The sequence below is a fragment of the Alnus glutinosa genome, chromosome 5, assembly GCF_958979055.1.
Source record: "Alnus glutinosa chromosome 5, dhAlnGlut1.1, whole genome shotgun sequence".
Lineage (NCBI taxonomy): Eukaryota > Viridiplantae > Streptophyta > Magnoliopsida > Fagales > Betulaceae > Alnus > Alnus glutinosa.
Window position 1 is genome coordinate 5,697,576 of NC_084890.1, and position 16,813 is coordinate 5,714,388.

Sequence of the window (16,813 nt, forward strand, 5' to 3'; positions counted from 1 at the left end):
TCATCTCTATTTTGATATCTATTTTGTGTTTGAATTGTTTTAAAAAAAATTAAATTAAATGACTTGATACCATATATATTGAGGGATCAAGATCCTCTACGATTATTTGTTCGAATTTGAAAAACTTCGGGCATGTGATTGCGAGATACAGCTTATTGAACCTACCTGACCGGATAAGTGGTTGGACAACGCAACCTAATTTTTATTTGGTCAAGTAGATCCCATAAGTGGTCTCTCACAATTACTTGCCCGAACTCTCTCAAATTCGGACAAATAATTGTAGAAGATCCTAATCCTATATTGAGTTACTAAATCTGAACCATTCTGTTTTTAAGTGAAATTAAGAGGATTTTATTTGAGTACAATTAGGATTTAGTATTCTAACATAAACTATCATCTTCTTTAAAGTCATTTGGGAAGCCAACAGATAGCTTAAATTAAACCACCATTTCCTTATTCAAAGGAATTATGACAAAATTAGACAAGCTTTTAGGAAAATTATAATAATCTTCATAACAATCTGCTTGATAAGATTACATAAATTGAAGGATATATGTGTAATGTTCTAAGTTGTTCCAAATACATCAAAACTTACTTAGAAATGAGGTTATATAACATACTTCAACTAAAATGTAAGCAGTTTATCAAATTGTTTGTCACTAGTCATATGCTGCCACATCAAACGACAACATTTTGTGCAAATGAATTTACTTTTATTATTGTTTTTTCTTTATCGAAATCTCACAAAAACAAAAGAGAAAAGGCTTGGTGCAATTGCTTTCTAAATTTATTCTGGTCCTTCTTGAGAAGAGTTTCTCATATACAGAGGTTTACACAAATGATATATTCTGATTGTCCAACATCGAGTTGGGGTTTCCCTTAAACTCATATGGGCTCTCTGTTTAGTCCAAAATGTTGATGGGCTATATTATGTTGCTAATGAAGGTAATGTTGGCCCGACAAACTTAAGCCCCAATAACTATATTTAATGGGCCTTGCTTGAGCTAGCCTAAGCTCATCTTGACACGCTGATTTAGATGTACGAGAGATACTGACCACAAAAATGAGTAATGTTATTTAGTAGACTGTTATGTAATTGCCATATAACTTAATGATATGACAGTAAAAACTAGCGATTGGATCAGCACTTGTAAAAAAAAAAAAAATAACTGATTTGAACATCTAGGGACCATCCTAGTTGTATAATATTACTAAATAACATTACCCTTAATCAAATATATTAGTAATACAATCATAATAGGCACTACTTCTAGGGATAACGATCTCTTATCAATGGAAATTTCCAATAATTGTATGTCTCCTAGAATCGAAGAAGCAATTGTAAGAAGTTTTTGATAGGATTCACTTGTTCGAACAGGTGTTCAAATAATTTTGAACACTTGTTCATATAAGTGGCCCTATAAGAAGCCTATCATAATTGCAGGAGATCTCCTTCTATCGAGTCAGAAGAATTGAAAGCATTTACAAAGAGCTCTTTAAAATTTCTTCAAATTTAACTCTAAAAATCTTTTTTTATTTCACTTTTTAAAACTAGTAAACAACAAACTCTTTAAACATTTCTCTACTTTAAATAAATACAATTTTATTGATAAAGTTAACCATCAAAAGCATATGCATTAAAAAAAATAAAAAATAAAAATAAAAAAAGGTGGGCTAATTGTAAATAATCTTAAGGATCTCAATCCTACTTGTACACAGTTGCACCAAATAGGCATACCATAATTGGAAATCAATAGATATTAGTCCATTACTACTAAAACTGTGAATTTATAGATTGGACTTGTTTCCTAGTTGGTGTAAAAAGCTGAGTCAGCTGACAGTGGATTAGGTGAAGTAGGCCTGAAAGATAGGTGGGATTCAAGAGCTGGTACTGCTAGGGTTACATCAATCTCAATCTTGTGGAAGAGAAAGGTGGGGAGTAGCAGAGATGCCAGAAGGTCCCTGTCCTGTGGCTACCGTCAAATGGGATCCAGTTCACCTTCTTAAGCTTTTGTGTATACAGAAATGGAAACAAATACTTCTCTGGTTAGAATTGTCTCCACTTAGAGATCAAGCGTCATAAATTAATCAATCTAACCACCCATATATATGGACATCAAAGCCATAATTGAGACATGATGTTGTTCTAGAAGGCATGGGTTCCTCAACCACACCATTCACGTGTCTCATATTAAAATCTTTTAATTTTATCTCTCTACTCTCGAAGCATTTGTTTATCCCTTGCTCTATCACCTTTTCTACGTCTCTTCAATTTTTGTGCTTTCATAGCACTAGAAGCAGATTTTTAATCATTTTTCTTATATTTAGGAAACAAAACTACTTTTTGTTTCTCTATAAAAAAATACCTCACAATAGATTCCCTTATTTTTCCCTATATCAATTAAATATTATTTTTTTACTCTTATTTTATTCTTTTTCTCTCTTTCTTATTTTTTCTCTCTTCCCTATATCAATTAATTATACTTCTTTTATATTAAAATAATACATGGGGAATGAATAGTAGATATGTATACATTGGGAATCATTATTCATTCTCAACCCCCTAATCTAAATATAGGGCATCTGTTGTGGGAGGTTTTTTGATGTTTTTTATGAAATTTTCCCTAAATATAGGGAAGGGAACCAATATAGGGTAACTGCTACTAGTGCTCTCAAGGGTGTTTTGATTGAAAATGTGAGTCAAAGGCTAATGTATTCATCAATTTTTTAGTCATTATATAAAGACAGTTAATGAAGTAGTAGTGTTACATATCATATTTGTGTCTCTCTTTTGTCCTTTCAAAATTAATATGGCTTTTAAAATTATAATTGAATCAAAATCTAATAATGGTCTATCATATATTCAATGGTAATTTTAAGACCCACATCAATTTTGAAGAGACAAAAGAAGGACACAAGAGTCATATATATCATTACTCGTTCTTATAGAGTAGGGACAAAGAATGCAAAGTGCATGATCCATGCCCTACCTTTTAATTAATGCCAACAATTTTTAATGCGTTTCGCAGATTCGATATAAATTCAATACAAAATTAACGGGTTGAGATTAAGGGGCTTGACCCGTTGAATTAAATAGGTCAAATTAACTAGGGTTAACCTATATAATCTTTTAGTACATTAAGATTATTATTTCTTTATTTCCACACTTTATTCTCAAGTTTTTCATTAGATTATGTTTTCTTTTATGGTATCAGAGCTAAAAGCTAACGTCAGTATTCGATCCAAGAGTCCTGTAAATTCTTTTTTTTTTATTCTATTTTATTGCCTTCTTCTTAATAGTATGCAATTTTCCTCATCATAGATTTTGCATACTTCATTTGATGAAAAAAAAAAAATCACTCCATTGTTTTGTTTTTTTTTTCTTCACGGCAGAACCTGTTTTTGCTTCTTTTTTTTGTTTTTTCTTCATTTTCTCATTTGGTTTGTGTTTTGTCAAACAAGTGGTGTGCGTAAGTTGGCGATAGGTTTTACCCCGACCCACGCCACCTATGTCTCATTTGGAGACAAAACAAACCAAAATCCCCTTGTTTTGTTCTTGATTTTGTTTTGATTTTATATATTCAAAAAAAAAATCTATATAATCTTATACTCATACTTCAACAAAATTCTAACCTAACACGCGACATTTAGGGTTGACAATTTTTTACACAACTTGCGAACCCAACAAAATTCAACACGAAATTAGCGAATTACGAATTGAAGTGTATGAATCGTTTAATAAAACATGTCAGATTATAGTTGACCTATATAATTTTATACACATCGACACAATCCGAACACGAATTATTACCTTCAATTTTATTTTAATTAATTGAAAATATCATTATAAGGAACTCAACGAAAAATGGTTTCTTTTTTTTTTTTTTTTTCCCTGAGAAGACTATGACATCTCATGGGTTTTTTTTTCTTTCTTTTTTTCTTTTGCACTAATTTGTAACTTCATCCTGCCTGCGTTCGTAGTACGCAGCAGTCACACACAAGTAGCCTAGCCCACAGGTTTGGAGTCACGACAGCATCCACTATAGGTTGAAAATCAAAACACGCCCAGAAGGCTGTCGTAGCCGTTTGAATCTTCAATTATATCAACCCAACCTCAGCCACAAATTGCTTTCACAGTTGATTTAATATAAGCAGATCGTTATCCACTTTAACAAAGGTGGATCACTGGATCCATTTTAATCTTGAAGGCGGATCCACTTCCTTTGAGAGAGAGGTATGAGTAGTTGTTTTCACCTTGTCTATTGCAGATAGATTTTGTCCCAAATCCATCCCACCTACGCAGGAGGAAATTTGAGGAAGCCCACAGAATTTAGAGCTCGATCGGTTGGATTCAGACGCGTGTCAAGCTCTTTTTGAGAAGAGTGTTAACGACTCAGATAAGGCTCTTTCCTTGAAAGTGTGTCTACATACAGATACAGAGAACATAGAAGCAAATGCATGCCCAACCCACCACCAAATTGCAGAAAGCAGTATGTACTGGGTTTGCTTTGGACCAGCTGGACCCCCAAAATTTCGAATTAAGATCCCCTCAAATTTTTTGCCCGAATTTGATAAAATTCGGGCAGGTAGTTATGAATGAGCATTTATGAAACCCACCTGACCAAATAAAAGTTGGGCTGTCCAACTGCTTATCCGGTCAGGTGAATCTCATAAATGTTTACTCACAACAACCTGCCCGAATTCGATAGAATTTGAGGGGATCTGATCCCAAAATTTCAGACCAATATCCATCTCAACCTTGGGACTTACCAAATGTTGATAAAATCTGATGTGACAATTTTTTATTTGGGTGCTTAAGATACAATGCTCTCTTTGAGAGGCTTGGGACCGGAAATAAGAGAGAAATGCGGGTTTTGAAGTGTCCGAACATGTTCTTAGGCTATTTAAGGTACAAGATTCATCTGTTCGAACAATCAGAAACATTCACCATCTCTCCTTCTCTGTCTGAATTCTATGGTCTTATATGTGGCATGATCAAAGATATTGTACGACTTTGACAATGTCATATACTTTCTTTTAATGAGTTCCATGTTTTTAAATTAGGAAAAAAAAAAAAAATATATATATATATATATATATATATATATATATATAAGTCTCTCAGTACCTGTCCTATATATTGATTGGTGCATCCGCTCTCAGCTCTTTCTACTAAAAAAAACAAAGAAAACAGTGCTGGTTTTATATAATTTATAGATATTTGCAAGTTGCCCCGCACCATGTGTCCTTTTTTTATTTCGTTCTCTTTTTTTATTTTTTTTAACGCCCAGGGGCTTTAATTAGAGAGAAAATAAAGCAGGACAATGGGAACAAGCATAAGGATGTGATTGCAGAGGTTCAAGACTGCGTACCATTTTCTTGGAAGAGGAAAGATGAAGAAGTGCGAGCTGTGCGACTCACCGGCAAAGATGTACTGCGAATCTGATCAAGCTATCCTTTGTTGGGGCTGTGATGCTCAGGTTCATGGTGCAAATTTCCTGGTCACTAAGCATTCAAGAACGCTTCTTTGCCATGTTTGTCAGTCTTTAACGCCCTGGAGCGGCTCCGGACCCAAGCTCAGTCCTACTGTTTCTGTTTGTGAAAGTTGTGTGAATCGTGGCAATATCCAAAATGAGGCAGATGATGACCATGATGATGATGATGATGATGATGACGACGACGACGACGACGATGATGATGGTGACGATGATCTTGATAGAGAAGACAACATTGAAGCTGATGATGATGGTGGCGGTCATGGTCATGGTCATGGTGATGATGAGGATCAAGGAGATGTTGATGAAGATGATGAAGAAAATCAAGTAGTTCCACGGTCTTCAACTCCGCCTCCACCAGCCTCAAGTTCTTCAACCAGTGAAGAAGGCGTTTCTGATTCAAGAAAAGCATTTTCATGGAAGCGTATGCGTGGGAGTGGGAATACAGAGTATCATTCTCAGGTATGACGTCTTTCTAGCTTCCCTTTTGCTCTTTAAGATGATCTTTCTCTAAATCTCACCAGCTCCAGCTAAATTCTGAGATTTCTTCGATCTTCTTCTTCTTCTTCTTTTTTCTCTTTTTGGGGTTCTTCTGATTTTATACATTTGGATTAGTATTGTTCATGAAATCATTGAAATATATGATCAATCTCTTAACAGAAGAGCTTTTAAAAAGCACAGTGATCCAGGACTGGAAAAGAACTGTGACAAACAGATTTGGGAATGCTGAAGCCAAGACCAAATGCTAGCTCTTCAGACTTTCTTACAAAATTCAATGAAAGCATGGTTGCCAAGACTTCATGATTTCTTCATGCCATATATACTTAGTACTAAAAGACTTCATGATTTTTTCATGGCATATTTACTAACCTGTAGAGTACATATATATATAGCCCTTAATTTAATCTGATTTCAGGTGAATTTGATCCTTTTTTTTTTCTTTTAATTTTTTCATTGAGGCATTGGCTATAAATTTCCCTATTATAGTCAAAATATATAATCTCAACTCGGATTGGGTCCTTTACAAGTCGATCTCTAGTCATTGATATGGTAAATGGACTGTGCTGTATTGAACAGATAATCAGTTTTGGTTTCTTCCCTGTAATGTCTCTGCAGTTTGCTTAGTTTCAGAATTTTGTCACTAGAGACCAAGAAAAACAAAAGAAAAATAGCACTGAAATATCTCCCTTTTCAACATTGGTTACGCAGCTCAAATCCTTAAACAGTACTGTAATGGTTGATATGTTGATAAAAAGTCTTAATCTTATATTTTGATAATTCCATCATATTGAATAGTATAAAACTTGGTTTTTTTTCTTTTCTTTTCTTTTTTACACTTAACAAACACTTGAATATCGACCATTTTTGCGGCATTTTAGAAAGTTAGTCTAATCAAAAGATGAATTACACATATTAAGTGAGTGGATTATAAATGTGATATTCGTTTTAAGTCTCGCATAGTCTCTCACTAAATCAAATTAGGCTTTGTGAGTGATTTTAGTCGGAGAATTTCAATTGTAACTTAATTAGTCTTTTTGGAGTAATAACGCAGATATATCTATCGTTTTCACAGTATAAATGACATAGGCATTGCATGACGCAAGCGTCGATGAAAACATTAAAAATTTAAGCGGAGAGAGGTAGTCCCACGTTAAGAAGTTGAATTACCCACTAATGAAATTAAGGCTTGAATTGACAATTCATTAATTTTATATATATATATATAAAGGTTGTTAAGAAAATACTAGCTTTCCTAAAAATCTGAAACAAAAATCTTGGGATTGTAATATTAAACGAGCTTGACGCCAATCTTGCCTGTCTTTCAAACCGGCCACTATAATTAAAGATATTGAATCCAATTATATGCCCCGATCACTGCATCAAATTTGGGAGGTCTACTCAAGCAGGTTGTAACTTGATTTGACAAATAATATTTGTATAAAAGTAAAATAAAATAAAATAAGATAAGCCATGATGAGAAGCTTAGGGCAAAGGAGAGGGTAATAATGGGGTCAAGCTTTGGGACATCTCTCCACGTGCCCACCATAAACCATGAATTAGTATTTTAATTGCAAGTTGATCAATGGATGATTAAGAATAAGAAGGAATCAAGAAAGGAGTCAAGGCTTAAATTTGTGGTTGAAAATTGTTGCTTGTTGAGGGAGAGTATTTTTGTGTGGCTGTGGGTGCATCTATATAATCTATCCCTCGAAAAACTTTCACCGGCAACCATGAAGAGATTGATTGATCTTTAATTGATTCTTTGGATTCTATTTCTCAGAACTGTTGGGTCTTTTTGATCTGTCATCTGGTGAATGCAGACACCCACAAATGCAAATTATTATTCTCCACGTACAGGTAGTCTTTTGTTGCTTGAAATTTGAAATGACAGCCAACCCACGCCTTGTACATTCTCTTTATGGAAATAAAGATGTCGCAGGACTTGTGCATTATTATCACACTTCAAAACGATCAAGAAAAGTTTTTTAAGCCTTTTGTTTGTATCCAAATTCCAATCCATCAGGAGAAGTATATACTGTTAGTCATATTGTTTAAGGTTTTGTATGCTTCATAACATCAATTACACAGTTTAGTCCCGACCGTTAAGAAATTAATGTGAGACTTAATATTCATTAGTACTTTTATAATTTTTTAACTCAATGCGGCAATTTACCCGCTTAACGAGAAAGTAAAATTTTGAGATGCGACAATTATTACTCCAAAATTTGGTTTTAAACTATGATTGACCATTCATGTTGATGTGCCGAGTTTAAGTCAAATCGACTCATGGGTCATTTAGTTAAATAGTGTAAACTCATCAAATTATCAATTCAGGCACGACCCGTTTAAATAAGCACATGACACGATTAACAGGTTGTGAAGGGTTGACATGACCTGCATAATTCAATTAATAACAAGTCGTTTTGGATTGACACAAACACGACATGTATATAAATTTTTTTAATATATATATATATATATATATATATATATATATATATATATATAATTTAACTTTTACAGGTTAAGCGAATAACTCATGGGTTAAGCGAAGTGATATGAAGTTGACTCTAACACAATTATACAAAATTTTAACTCGTTAATTTCGTATTAAAATCGTACCCATTAGCAAATTATATTAAAAAATTCTAAGTGAAACTTGCAAATTTTTAACAGATGGGAGTCTTTCACATAAAAGGACAAACTGGACGTCGCATCCAACTGTTTGGTAAAGCATTTAGAATTAGTAGTCATTTTGGAGTTGCCTATAATTAGGGATTCCATGGCATAATGAAAGATGGGAAACATCCTCGTCATTCTTCAACTTTGGCAATTATTCTATTAATTTGCGGTGAACATGAAGACGAGAATCGTCCATGCTCGTCATTTGAGCTTGCTTGCAGCACCCCCTTCATCATTGTCAGCATCATCCTTGTCATCCCCTCCCTCCCACTTTCAATAATTAGCAACAACCCCTACTTGCCTTTTCTTTTGACTGACGGGTTGCCTAACTCTTTTAAATTTATGTCAATTGTTATGACTCAGTATTTTTTTTTTTTCACTATTGCATATATAAATAAAAAGAAAGAAAGAAGTAGGACCTCTTTTGTTAAAATTTTTGCTTTTTACCTTTTCTCTCTCTTCTTAAAACAAAAATGTTACCGATAATCTAAAATGTATTAACAAACGAAGCCCTCTTAGAACATCTATTTTTAGGAGATTACAATTTTAAAAATGTAGACTTTGCCCTATAGCGGTTATTTGCAAGAAGAGAGTGAAAAAAATAAAAAAGCTTCGGTTTCAGGGGAGGAGGGAAGCACTATGTTTTCCTCCTCCAATGGTATTTTAGGGTTTGGTTTCTTTAGATTACGGTAAGTGTTTCCTCGATCTTTCTTAGGGCGTCTTCGACATTGTGGAGGAGAGGGGGGTTTTTATTTTCATCCTGTTTCTGGGATGGAGAAGCTTTTTTATGTTTTTCTTGTGCTTTCTTCTGTTGGTTCGTTGGGGTTTCTGAAGCACACCCCCCTTTTTTGCTGCGTGGAGGCTGGTGCTGATGTTGATTTTGAGTGGGTCTCCACAAATAGTCAAGATTTGTTTTCGTTGGAAGGGTCTCTGTTAAGGGTGAGAAGATCTATCTAGAGAAGACGGAGAATCTTGAAGATGGTTTTCACCTATACCGAAATCCGGAAGAGTGAGGAATTCCAGGAATTTGGCAGTTTCTGCTTGATTTTGTTGGATCTGAAGTTTTTATAGGATGTGGCTGCTGGATTTGATGGAATTGATGGAGCCGATCGATGCACAAGTTTTCTCCATGGAAGCTTGCAATGACGATGACAAATGGATCTCTGCTGGGATGGAGGTTCGGGTGAATGAGCAGTTTCTTCAGTTTAACAACTCTCTTGCACAAGGGGCACCAGGCCGAGGATTTTAGAAGAGCTACAGTTTTTGACACCGTCCGATTTTTATGAAATTTATTTCGGTGCTTTAGCAACTTGTGCACTTAAACCGTCAAGCAAAAAGGTGAAGTGCGAGAAGAGGTTTTGGCCCCTTCAACTGGTGTAGTTGGAGTTTGTTTCTGTATTTGTTTTTAGATTGTCTGTATTCTTTGTGTGTGTCTCATTGTTGTTTCCCCTTAGCCTTTTGAGCTAATGGTGGTTTTGGTCCTTCCTAGGTTTCCAGTAAAGGTTAAGTCTCCCAACCCTTAAGGTTGTGTGGAGTTGTTGTCCCTCTCAGTGTAGATCCAGTGGGGTTAGTTGTTGGTGTGCTTTTTGACAGTTTGTTTTGTACGGATCAACCTAGTCATTGCTTTTAATCCCGAATGTGTGACCAACTCCTTCTTCAAGTAAAAGTTTATATCACCGTAAAGACATCATTCTGTTTGGCTAAGTCTTATTTGTAGCATTTCTGTCTGTAATGATCTGAGTTTTTTGGCTCAAGTGGGGTATACACATTTTTGAGATGTCTTGTGTACACCTATATAGTGATTTGTTATGTACCCTTCTTTTGATTAATGAAAGATTTATCTTTTCCTTTAAAAAAAAAAAAAAAAAAAAAAAAAAAAAAAAAAAAACGAACATCTATTTCTGCATAAAACATCACCATCCGGTTCTCTTAACCAAATACATTTTGCATTTCATTTACCCTACTTAACCAAATATTGGGAAACATATAAGATGAATGCATAAGTTTTTATTATTATTATTTATTTACTATTTATGATTTTCTCTCTCCCTCTCTCTCTGTCTCTCTCTGTCTCTCTCTCTTTTATTATTTTTCTCTCCCTTTTTTTTATTCATCAAACGGAAGGCTAAAGACCAACCAACCAATGGCAGGCTAAAGACACCATCAATCCGCACACAAATGCTGGCCTGGTCATTGAAATACTGCTTTGGGAAATCAGAAAATATCAAATTCTGTCCATTTTTTTTAACAAGATACTTTTGAAATATTAACCATACCACCAAAGAAAAATAATTACCAAAACAACAAAGCCCTCCACAGCCATGGAGCGGTTCCCCTTCAGTTTTTTTTTTTTTCTTCGAATTACTTTTTTAAATAATTTTTAAAGGCAATTTAGATAATTGAGGTGAAAAAAATTCACTTGTGGTTGCAACCAGTGAAATGCCTCCAGACAGAAAATTTTATATTAACAAGAAAAGGCTATCACATTCAAAGACCTAAAAGCACAAGAAAGAGTTCATCAGTCAAATGCATCATTCCAAAACTTAATAGATATACAAGGCAGTGAAACGGTGCAGAAACAGAGAGCAGTACCAAAGACATGAACTTTCAAACATTTGGCATTCCCACCATCTATACTCATGAGGCCTTATCCACATCTGCGAGGCATGGAAGCTGTCTCAATATCAACATTCACACAACAGAGAGAATTAGTGACATCAGTCAACGTAAAAAATAAAAAATAAAAAATAAAAAACCTTCAACTTCTTTATGACAAAAAAAAAAATTAGAACTTTATATCATGTTTGTTAACATATTTTAGAAGTGTTTTATGTTTTCGAAACCATTTCTCAAAAATCACTAACGTTTGCCAACATCTTTTGCACCTGTTTTTTAAAAAACTTCCCGAGAAGTTTTTTCCCGTCTGTTTTATGTGGGAGAAGTCTTCTCCAACCGCGCACTTTCTTTGCAAAGGTAACACGTTTCCCATATAGGTGGTCACCCAGCTATGCGTCCTAAGACATATGCTTCCACATCCCACACACTTTCAAGGGCTATGTCCTCTAACCTCTCTCTCAAGCCAACCTCTACTGCCCACCACCGCCGTCCACGAGCAGTTTTCCAGCCCACCACAGCTCCCTCCCAAGCCCAAGTGACTGCTCTGCCATTTTCTTGATCTTCCCTTCTCAGCCAGCCAGCCATCATCGCAATGGTTGGGCGATATGTCTCAGATATCTCCCTACCAACGTGGTTAGCATGACACCCAGCCATTGCAGTGGCGACCCTTAACGACATCAGTTCATGATCTTCCACAAGCATGACTACCATTTCCCTGTTCCTCCAACAAGAGAACAGTCTAAATCCCTTTGCCAAGTTGCACCTTAGATGGTCCTCCCAAGGCCATAAGCCGCTACTGCATCATAGTGCTTCAAGGGTACTCCTTTTAGCCACACCAAACTCTTTTCTCCAGACTCCTTTAAGCCCCATTAGCACATCTGACATCTTTCTCTTATCTCCAACATGACATAAGTAGCACTCTATGCTTGCAAACAGTTCCATCAAAGTTTAACATGTTCAAGCATATCTTCAACAACATTTCAAATTTCATTACCCACTGAGCCGACTACTGTGGGCTGAATCTTCAAGTCCTTAAGGAACTCTGATTCCTAGATCTTTTCCTCTACTTGGTGAAATTCAACTATAGCTTTTAGTGTCACTCCCTCCCATTCCAAGATCTTTTACTCTACTTGGGAAATTCAACTACAGTTTTTAGTGTCATATGGAGTCAGACATTCCCTCCCTCCCTCCCCCGCCCCCGCCCCCGCCCCCGCCCCCTTGGACAGCCAATTATTACAATTACAATATAGAAAATCAAATAAAAAAGTTATATCTGAACAAGAGAAAACGAGGCTTTTAGGGAAGATGAAAACAAAAAAATGGGAATGGCATTGTTCTCCTGTTTTTCAGTTCATTCATCTATTACAGCTCTGGATGTCTTTCATAATTTTCTGCATGCATTATACCTTTTTTTTATTGGTAAGTTAGACACAACTTGTGGGTCTTGATAGCACAGCGACACCCTCCACCTTGTTTTTATAGGAGGAAAAATTTGAGCTAGAAATCATTGGCATATAGTTGCACTGTACCTTAGGACTTGATCATTTTCTTTTCTTGTTTCTTCTCTTTCCTTTCTTTTAGTCTTCTTCTCTTTAAGAGAGACTCCTGTTTGTATACTTCCTATATATTTGGTTCCATCACCTTTTAGGTGCTTTCGTATGAAATTTGTTACTCAAATATGAAAAGTTTACAAGACAACTCCACCCATCACCCCCAACCCCTCTACCCTAATCACCAAAGAAGTAACAACAATACCATCAACATAAATTTAAGCAAAAATACATCCATGCCAAATCGAATAGTATAGGTGCTCTCAAACAACAAACTCTCATGCAGCAAACAGAATTCAATCAAAGGGATTTCAACTAAATCATTTAAAAAATTTCCCAAAGTGGGGCTTTATTAATCTCTACAAAGATATGGCCAGATATTTGTACATGGGTTTTGCTTGGGTCCAATTTCAGTTGGTATTAAACCGGTTGGGATTGAGACATGTGTCCCATAACAGAACATAAGGGACGTACATCCCAATCCCACCGGGTCCAATTCTAATTGGAATTGGACCCCAAGCCGAATCCTTTACGCATTAATTATCACTAAATGGAGTCAACATGAGCAAAAGGTGAATTCAAGCCTAAAAGAAGTAGAATTGGTAAACTTGAAGTCCCATAAGGAGCGGAAGATGGATGAGTTTATGAGCACCACGGGTCCTCTTCCAGTTAGCAATTCCCCGAATGCGGTACCTTTGAGGGTCCCGCTTATAAACCATTTTCTCCTATTTAGCTCCATAAAATCATTTCTCCCCTTACGGGCCTTACCCATTCCCCTTGGTATTGCGTAGAAGATTTTTTTTATTTTTATTTTTTAAAAAAAAAAGGTTGAATTGTCTTAACCTAGAAAGATTAGAGTAAGATGCCATACGCATTAAAAGATAAGATTGTACTAAAACCTGAAAGCTTAGACATGGTAATTGTATTTGAAACCTTTGAACTTTTTTTTTCTATTATTTTTAATGAATAGACCTTTGAACTTTTATGTTTCAAGAGAAGAGAGAAAGGGAAGTATGGCCTCTGTTCCTACCATTACGCCCTCTTACAAATACAAAAACCCATTCGAAAACATAATAACTCATATGCTGTACATCGGTATACATAATTTTCAAGAGCACAACAGGATACTTTAAAACATTTAAAGCGCTGAACAAGCTGTATCTTCTTATTGATTGTAATGAAAGCTGTTGATTAACTCTCTTTTTTCTTTTTCTTTAAAAAAAAAAGAGCATACGGCTATAATGATGTATCAGCAAATATGGCAGTTCAGAGTACATGACAAAATACATTGAAACGGTTTTAAGTAATGCGAAAAAGACCAAAATTGATACGGCTGTCATGATGTTTCACTTTCTGAAATGATAACATTCAGCAAAAATGGCTGCAACAAAAAACTACTTATAATTTTGACAAGAGACTTCAAAAACTAAATGACCATCTTCAATATATTGCATTAACCATATATAAAGAATAAGAAATTTAATATCAAGTTCAAAGAACATGAGGGTGATGAAGTGGAGAAGTCCTAATTAGGCTAATATTTGGTCTTTATCAGGCATGAAAGCAATGGGAAAATAAACTAAAGCCAGATGAAAGAGAAAGCATAGTTATGTTAATCTTGCACAATAGTTTGCATCGGCATAATAACATCATTCAATGATAATCATCATTTAGCAAATTAATTAGTTCAAACTTCCAATTAATTCACAAACAGTCATATGCAAATATATGAATCTTAGACAAATGTAATGAAGATTGGATCATCAACTAATTAATCAAAATTACCAGTTTGCTAATCCAACGCGTCATGGTACTCCAGCTCCTCCTCCAGAACAGCCTTTTCTACATCCTTCTCGTCGGGGAAGCGAACGACGACGACGGGGCAGACGCAGTGGTGCACGCAGTAGTCGCTGACGCTGCCGAGCCGGGCCTTGGTGGCGCGGCGGGAGGCGCCGAAGCCGCGGCTGCCCATGATGACAGTGCTCAACCCTAGGCGCTCCACCTCGAGGCAGAGGCGCTCCTTCATGTCGTGGTCCTTGACGATGTGGATCTTGAAGGGAATTTGAGCCTCCACCAGAGGCTGCGCCAGGTCGTTGGCCTTGGTGGACGTGAAAGCGTCGAATTCGTGCTCCAGCTTCTGCTGGGACAGCTCGTCCTCCGCCACCGCCACGTCGATGGCGCCCCAGTCCGCGCCGTAGAGGACGCTCGTAGGCCGCACGTGCACCAGGATCACAGCGTCCCCGGGCCGCAGATAGTTCTGGACCGCCCATTTCACCGCGAAGGCGCTCTCGTCGCTCAGATCGACGGCTATCCCGATCTTCCGCTGCGCCCCTGCCGTTGGCGTCCCGCTCGACGGGAACCGCGGCGACGAAGGCTGCACCGTTATCGCCGTTGCGTGCGTCGGAGAACTCATAATAGTTTTTTCTTTGTGTTTTCACTGTTTGGTTGTGTTTGTTGTCTGCCGATGTCTTCTTTCGGCGTTGTCGTGGGTTTTGGGAAGTGAATCGTTTCGGTGTGAAGTGGAAGGATTTCTTAGGGTTACCTGGCGGTGTATGGGGGCAGTGGCAACCCGCTATATTTGGGGGACAAGTTTCAAATGTGTCAGACCTATCAGTTAAAGTCACAGTATTCTGTCCCTTGGAATTCGGAATCTTGGATAGTTTGACTTTCCTTCGGTAGCGGCAAAAATCAAGACATTTCTGTCCACCAATAAGAGATTGACATATTAGCTGGAACAAAAAAAAGCACAAGAAAAGTAAGTGTTGGCAAAACATTGAATCATCCCTCCTTCTTTCACTCTTTTAGTCTTTAGAAAAAAAAAAAAAAAAAAAAAAAAAAAAAAAAAAAAAAAAAAACCCCTAAAGCGCGGCCCCACTCGGCCACCCCGAACACCTATGGCCCTCTTGAGATTGGCAACTCCACTGGCGGACCAAGGCTTTTCATGTGGAAAAATATTAGATTTACAATACCAATACAACAACTGTACAACAATCCCTCACATGAGGGTGGGTCCCACATACTGGGGCCCACCCTCATGCGAGGGGTTGTTGTATAGTTGTTGTATTGATGTTGTACAAAAATCAAATCCCTTTCATGTGACATGGAGGCATCGGAACTCAAGGAAGAAGACGACAACACGACAGAGCCGAATGAGGTGGGTAGTCCCTGGACGGGAAGGATTGGCTCTTCTTGGACCCAAAATTGGCCGAAGGTGGCCGCGCGGCTACCCCCGATCCATGGGGCGGCCATCCCCGAGGTCTAAGGGTAGCCTTCGAGCCAACCCTAGATCCATCTAGGGCTGGCCCGATGGCCACCCCGGGGTCTGGAGGTGGCCTTCTGGCCAACCCTTTTGTCCAGGTTGTCACTCACCGTCGGCCCAGATTGACTCCGACTCCGCCGGCCGGCCCATTGGTGGTGATTGTGGTGTGGTGGCAACGGTGACGGGTTGGCTTGGGGAGGTGGTGATGGAGAGGGGATGGGGTTTCAGCAGGTTGGGTGTATGAATTTGGTGTGATTGGGTGTTTTCACCTTATAGTGCTTTAGTGTGCTAAACTGACGTGTTGAGTACTTATTAGTGGGCAAAATACTCTTGTTTTCTGCCATGACCTTACATAAGGGGCTCTCTTTCAATATATATACTTATCCAAATATTTAATTAATTTTAGTTATTCTTCTGTCAAATTTATTATTTTATCATAATTATATTTTTATGGAGAAATTACATTTTACCTCTTTAATATATTCATCTATTGGCTATCTGACACCTAATATTTAATTTTTGGTAGATAATTCCTTGATGTTTACCACTTGTGCTACTGTAGACCTTCCGTCCACTTCGTCCGTCTAAAGTGACGGAAAGAAGGTCACATGGACCGCACATGACCTTTTAAAGTTTCATTTTCTTATTTTGCCACTCACTCAAAACGGTTAATTTCACGCCTTATACCAAAAAAAAAAAAAACAATGGTG

General features: G+C 37.0%; 2 protein-coding genes across 3 annotated transcripts; one reads left to right on the forward strand and one right to left on the reverse strand.

The window, feature by feature from the left end:
- The first annotated feature begins 5,236 nt into the window (after positions 1-5,236).
- On the forward strand, positions 5,237-6,424 carry LOC133868800 (uncharacterized). Its single transcript, XM_062305812.1, has 2 exons — positions 5,237-5,957; positions 6,156-6,424. Exons 1-2 carry the CDS (start codon positions 5,394-5,396, stop codon positions 6,165-6,167), a joined length of 576 nt encoding a protein of 191 aa, XP_062161796.1. The 5' UTR covers positions 5,237-5,393; the 3' UTR covers positions 6,168-6,424.
- A 4,673-nt stretch (positions 6,425-11,097) lies between these two features.
- Positions 11,098-15,423, reverse strand: LOC133868556 (universal stress protein PHOS32). 2 transcript variants are annotated; one of them, XM_062305482.1, is made up of 2 exons: positions 14,630-15,423; positions 11,098-11,335 (listed from the first exon to the last, which is right to left on the reverse strand). In XM_062305482.1, the coding sequence occupies exon 1, from the start codon at positions 15,255-15,257 to the stop codon at positions 14,637-14,639; it is 621 nt and encodes a 206-aa protein (XP_062161466.1). In that variant the 5' UTR covers positions 15,258-15,423; the 3' UTR covers positions 11,098-11,335; positions 14,630-14,636. The 2 variants fall into 2 exon arrangements, with proteins under 2 accessions (XP_062161466.1, XP_062161465.1); XM_062305481.1 differs by having other exon boundaries at positions 11,098-11,351; positions 14,630-15,422.
- Between the last annotated feature and the right edge of the window lie 1,390 nt (positions 15,424-16,813).